We start from the raw sequence: 6,000 nt of genomic DNA on the forward strand, positions 1-6,000 counted from the left end.
TTGAACTACATTCAAATGAGTGGATGGAGTAATAAAAAAACAACTAGAAAGGTTGCAGGTGCTCCTCAGTCCTTGTGTGACACTTTTCGACTAAATCAAGCAATCAATCACCAAAACTTTATTTATACAGAATTTTTTATCGGAATAAAACAATCCAAATTGTCTTACTGACCTGTTGTCTGTTGAATGGGTGGCAGCAGTATTTTATTTAAACCATTTTAAGACAATGTAGATTGTATTTTGTGTGATGACTGGGTTTGAAGACAATCTTTTTGGGGTATGTTAAAACCTGATTATAGAATCTTTTTGGGGTATGGTCAAACCTGATTATTGTGAAAACACACACACAATGGCAAACAATTCATCTGACCCAAAATCTCTTGTTCATCTAAATTTAATGCAGAAATCACCACACATGCATGCGCGCGCACACACACACACTGGCAAACAAGTCACTTGACACAAAATCTCATGTTCATGTAAATTTATTGCAAAATCAGAGTTTGCTGTTGAATTCACAGCTGCAATTCTGATGCCCAATGGCTCCTTCGTTACTTTGACAAAAGGCTTCCTCTGAAACAAAGGAACATAACAGTCAGGTAAGATTGATAACAGTAATTATTAGTTATTAGTAGTTAGCATATTTATAACACGAACAATAAAAAATATAATTATTTTTATTGATATTGTCTGCAGAGGTGGATACTCACAACACTTGTAGAGATTGTTGAGCCTGGCGATGTCAGTGCGGCTCATCTCCTTTGCGTTGCCAAAGGATACATTGGAGTTAGGAATAGGCAGCATGGTGGGCTGATTGTTCTTAGAGAAAGCATACCTAAAACATGACACAAAACAAAACACTTGGTTAAAACCAAAATATCGTCACATTATGTTCATACAGCAGAATCCAAGAAGACTTCTGAGTGTCACAGGACCAGGAACGCAGCACAGGATAATAAATGGTGGCTGATGACTGATTGAAGCCATAGAAAATGGTATTTTAAATTTTCAGCCTTGAAATGGTGGGGCCCAAAGTACGTATTTTTCGTAGGACCCCAAATCCCTGGCAGTACCCCTGTACAGGGCATTCCAGTTGTTCATACTTGTGGTACTGCATGACAGAGTTGTAGTCATAAGAGGTGCCCTGGTTGAGGGTGGCAATTTTCCTGAAGTTGTGCTCCATTCCTGAAGAACAAAAAAAAAGTCTGTCATTTGGTTTGATATGTGAAAAGATTGTTAAATATCATTCAATATTAATTGATACACGTGATATACATGATCAACTACATTACCAGATTGAACATTCTGCAGCAGAACTCTGATATGGCTGTCTCTGTCAGAGCGTGTCTGTTCGTGGTTGAATCCAAGAGCATGGAGCAGCTCATGTTGGACAGTGCCATGATAAAGGCATCCATGGCGAGCCAGAGAAACCACCTGCTTACCACCACGACGACCGACAAAGGAGTAGCATCTGAACAAAATAGAAGGAATGTTGATGAGAACAACAAATTATAAAATGGTTTTCAATGAAATTGTTTATTGCTGTCATTTTTGTACCCATTCTGGGACTCGATGCTCAGCCAGTCACGGTCACTGCTTCTGGTGGGCCTGAAGCGGATGCAGGAAAATGAAGAGAAGGATTCCAGTCCACGGGTGATGATGGCCTTCTCACGGGACGCTAGCGGCATGAGAAAGCATTTGTATCTTATTCAGAGCACGATGACTTTTAATTATGAATTATTATTTTTTAAAATAGGTTTTAACATCATCGTTATTTATTTTGGGCTTTTAGTTTTAGCTTAAAACCTTGCTTTTAGATTGATATTTTGAAAACACTGAAAATAATTAATTACTATTATTAATACTTATTCCTCATTTTAATGTAACCACCGGTTTACACCATTGATAAGTTTCCATGCTGTGAATATTTGGGTTAAGGTTAAAATTCCAGTTCCTGAAACAATCGGAATAACCAGTTCACATGCCTCAATAGACACAGCTACTTGTGAGTTTGAATACCTTGATTGAACCCGCAACACGTGCCGACGTCATGGTGCAAATAGACATAATTTACGCTTGTCACTTTCTACTGTCAAAAAAATACTTTGTCATTCACCACAAGATAAAGCAGTCTGTTTCGCCCTTGCCCCAAACGTATACTTTTTTGCCCTGGCACCATGGTTGTTTAAAAATAATGTGAAAACACTGAAAAATCAATGTATTCAAGTTAGACCAAGATTCCTTACGGATAGAGCAGGAGCTTGAGCAAATAGGAGGTAACCTGATTGCATTAATAAGCCCAGATTTTCGGGTTAAAAGACGTAAACCAGGGGTTTTATTCAGAATTTTCAACACCTGATTAAGGGCATATTCGGATTTCTGCACGTGTTCATATGACTTAACACAGAATACTGCCAATATTCAGGTTTTAAAGAGGTTATTGACTGCATCTAAAGTACTTGCTATTTTCACTCTTGCCCAATTGAACCGCATCAGTGCATAAAAAAAATACATTCCATTCTATTAAACTAAAAGTGGGACCCTCACACGTAATAAAGCAAGCAAGGTTGCGTAGTGGCAATTCATCTAAAAATACCCTAAATGCCTTTATCTCAAGGTCTAAAAAGGTAAATGGTGATCAAAATTCTTAAACATACTGCTTTTAACCTTCCAGGAATCCACTAACGGCAAAATCATGAAATGCGGACACACAAGTTTATACTGTATAAGAGTCTTAAAGCCACTTACAGAAGTGATTGGTGATGTAATAAGGAACGTAGACTTTTCCATCACTCCACTTGCCCCATGTACAACCTCGACTGGTGCAGGGGTCAGCATTTCTCTCTGCATCACTGTCAATGGCAATGTCTCCTTCAGTGAGCAATGGCTCATCAGCTGAACGGACTGGAAAACATAATTCACATTGTTTAAACCCTGGTCATTCGCTGTTGAACTTTTTTAGACTGTACCAGCTGATACTCACTCCGATTACTATTGGCTCGCTCCAGAAGTTCTGACACAGAAAGGTTGCTCAGATCTTCTGTGACATCATCTGGTTTGAGACACAAACATGATTTCATTTGTAGCTAAAGGTGTTGCAATCTTTATGCAGGTACTGGCGATTACATTTAATACATACCTGCCTGGTTGTTTTGAAACATATCATTGAGGGAACAGGAGAGAAAATTATATATTAGAAATGCAGATGAACATATACTTTGCAACAAATAGATATGACTACCTCCTAAACCGATATTGCAAAAAAAAAGGACATGGCACGTATCTGAAGGTGAATTGAACTCCAAAACGACACAGAAAACGACTGTTTCATTAAATTAAATTTTATAAAAACTCTGATGTAACTGTTGTAAAAACTCAGTTGTAACTTTTATTTTATTATTTTGTAATTGGTATGCCATATTTACAATGCTCACCATTGTTGTTTTTTTAAAGAGGAAGTAACTCAGAGATGGGCACTTTTTCCAAAATTTGCCAGTCCGCAATTTTGGTATCATCAATTCATCTTGTTTTATAATATAATCATCCGTCCGCCATCATGGTCTTAAAAGTACTTCCGTCATCGCTTCTGTCACTGGTCTGTCCGTCTGTCAACAACTTGTCCAACAGATGAGAAACCTAATTTGATTATAATACGGTGGCTGCCAGAGGTTTACAAAGCCTCGTTCACTTATGGTATTCGTTCTTGCTTGCCACCTAACCTTAGTCAGGGGACACAAGGGAAACGTTTCCCCGAGGCCAAAGTTGCCTGCAGCGTCGCGGTCGTCTCACATCTTCAACAGGGGCCCAGTGGCCCAACAATACACACACCATAGGGAGGCAGAGATGGCACTACAATCCTAGTTTATTTGTCACTCTTTTTCCTCTTGCTTCTTACGCTTAACTCAATATTGTCTCGTTCGTTCTTATCAGCTCTAAGTTCCTCATCCGCACACAGTCTTACTAAATCCACTCGCTTCGCTTCCAGACCGCTATGTCACACACATGCGTACTGTTCACAAACGTCACACACTTAAAACCGTCAGTCGCACACATGCTGTCATAGTAAGTTTAAAATGACTTACGTTAACCAGGATTCCATTCTGCATTGTGGCCAAGGGGAAAAAATTAAATCCAAGTCGGTTTTTGCAGTGTGTGTCAAAATACTATTCAGCAGCCATCAGCGGGCATTCTAAAACTGACGAGGCATTCTCTCTGGGACAATGGCATTAATTGTTTGCCATGTGTTCCGGTGTGAGAGGCCAACAGCAGAAGTTTCAGAATCCATAAAACATTTAAAACTCAACAGCTGGCTAATTTATTATTGCCACCCAATTAATTTATGGGCATCCACTTCCGGGTTAACATTGAAATTTGGTCTGAATCTAGTGAATTGGTGAATTACACACACGAGATAAAGGAGTTTTGGCAGTCTTTCTTGTTAGTGTGCTGAAATGGACCTGTGCTCCTCCTCAATTGAATGCCCAGCAACTGCCACCACGAGTGATGTAGTCTTAGTGGCATACATATCTAATGTTGCAACACCGGTTTTGCAATTGATTATTCAGTCCAAAAACATGACTAATTTGTGACGCTTGTTACCTCATTGTCAGCCCAACAGTAGGCAGACAGCAGCAGTATAGTCAGCGCTGAGAACTTCAAAAAAGCCATTCTTGCTGACCTGTAGTACAAGACAGAAGAAATACATAGTGATTGATGTTGTACCGTTGCACAGGTAGCAAAAAAATGCATCAACAGGTCCCATAGAAATAATAACTTTTTAGTGTAGTGTACATTTCCATGATCTCCACTACAAGAATCAGCAAGTATGCCTACCTTGAATCCTCTCTTTGGACCTGACAGATGAAATTTTTGTCTGGGCTTTTATATACTTGTATCCTTTGAAAAACAAATAGGGATTATCAAAACATAGACTTATCAGTAACATATATTTCAAGCACACACGTTGCAAATTTCCGTGGGAATTGTACACTTGTACAAACATCAATGGTCAGCACAAAGTGCCACTTCAATGTTAAATTGTTTGAGATTGGTACAGTTTGGGCAGATCTTTTAAATGCAAGAATCAAATGCAGTAGAGTTAAATGTTCTTTAACGGTAGATCAAAGCATAATCGTCAGTGGAATGCCACAAAAACCTAAGTTCTTTATTTTCTGTAATGCAATTAAAAAAACAAAAATGTCATACATTCTGGACTTGAATCGTCTAACTCAAAACACCTGCAAGGGCTTCCTGAGCTTTAAAAAAACACTCAGCTTGGTTCAGTAAACTAAATCACAAGTATGGGGAAGACTGCTGATCTGAATGCTGTCCAGAGGACCATCATTGACACCCTCCATCAGGAGGGTAAGAAACAAAAAGAAATTTCTCAAAGAGCAAGCTGTTCACAGAGTGCAGTTTCAAAGCACATCCACAAAAAGTCTGTTGGAACGGGAAAATGTGGCAGGAAACGCTGCACAACCAAGACAGATGACCGCAGCCTTAACAGCATTGTGAAGAAGAGTCGCTTCCAGAATTTGGGGGAGCTTCAAAGACAGTGGACTGAAGCTGGAGTCCACGTATCAAAAGCCACTGTTCACAGACGTGTCCGGGAAATGGCCTACAATAGGTCAAGCCACTTCTGAACTCAAGACAACGGAAGAAGCGTCTGACTTGGGCTATGGACAAGAAGCACTGGACAGTTGCAGAGTGGTCCAAAGTCCTCTTTTCAGATGAAAGCAAGCTTTGTATTTCATTTGGAAGTCAAGGCGCCAGAGTCTGAAGAAAAGGCTGGAGAGGAGCAAAATCCAAGTTGCTTGAAATCCAGTGTGAAGTTCCCACAGTCAGCGATGGTTTGGGGAACCATGTCCGCTGCTGGTGTTGGTCCACTGTGTTTCATGAAGTCCAGAGTAAATGCAGATTTTAGAGCACTACATGTTTCCGTCTGCTGAAAAGCTCTATGGAGATGATGATTTCATTTTCCAGCATAATCTGGCACCTGCC

General features: G+C 39.7%; 1 protein-coding gene across 2 annotated transcripts; it reads right to left on the bottom strand.

The window, feature by feature from the left end:
* Positions 1-469: 469 nt before the first annotated feature.
* Positions 470-4,889, bottom strand: LOC148400077 (hatching enzyme 1.2-like). Of its 2 annotated transcripts, XM_088372046.1 has the most exons (9): positions 4,834-4,889; positions 4,599-4,678; positions 2,984-3,055; positions 2,749-2,904; positions 1,558-1,678; positions 1,293-1,471; positions 1,104-1,185; positions 711-835; positions 470-573 (listed from the first exon to the last, which is right to left on the bottom strand). In XM_088372046.1, coding segments are annotated over exons 2-9 (807 nt in total). In that variant the 5' UTR covers positions 4,669-4,678; positions 4,834-4,889; the 3' UTR covers positions 470-571. The 2 variants fall into 2 exon arrangements, with proteins under 2 accessions (XP_088228172.1, XP_088228171.1); XM_088372045.1 differs by lacking the exons at positions 4,599-4,678; positions 4,834-4,889 and adding an exon at positions 4,082-4,121.
* Between the last annotated feature and the right edge of the window lie 1,111 nt (positions 4,890-6,000).

This window comes from Syngnathus floridae, chromosome 3 (assembly GCF_059516105.1).
Source record: "Syngnathus floridae isolate MCC-2025c chromosome 3, RoL_Sflo_1.0, whole genome shotgun sequence".
NCBI lineage: Eukaryota > Metazoa > Chordata > Actinopteri > Syngnathiformes > Syngnathidae > Syngnathus > Syngnathus floridae.

Coding starts and splice junctions, on each gene's coding strand:
- LOC148400077 (XM_088372046.1), bottom strand. CDS start 4,668: ATGGCTTTTTTGAAGTTCTCAGCGCTGACTATACTGCTGCTGTCTGCC. Junction 1,679..2,748: donor TTACATCACCAATCACTTCT/GTAAGTGGCTTT, acceptor TCATGCCGCTAG/CGTCCCGTGAGAAGGCCATC. Junction 1,186..1,292: donor GCTGCAGAATGTTCAATCTG/GTAATGTAGTTG, acceptor TTTGTTCTTCAG/GAATGGAGCACAACTTCAGG.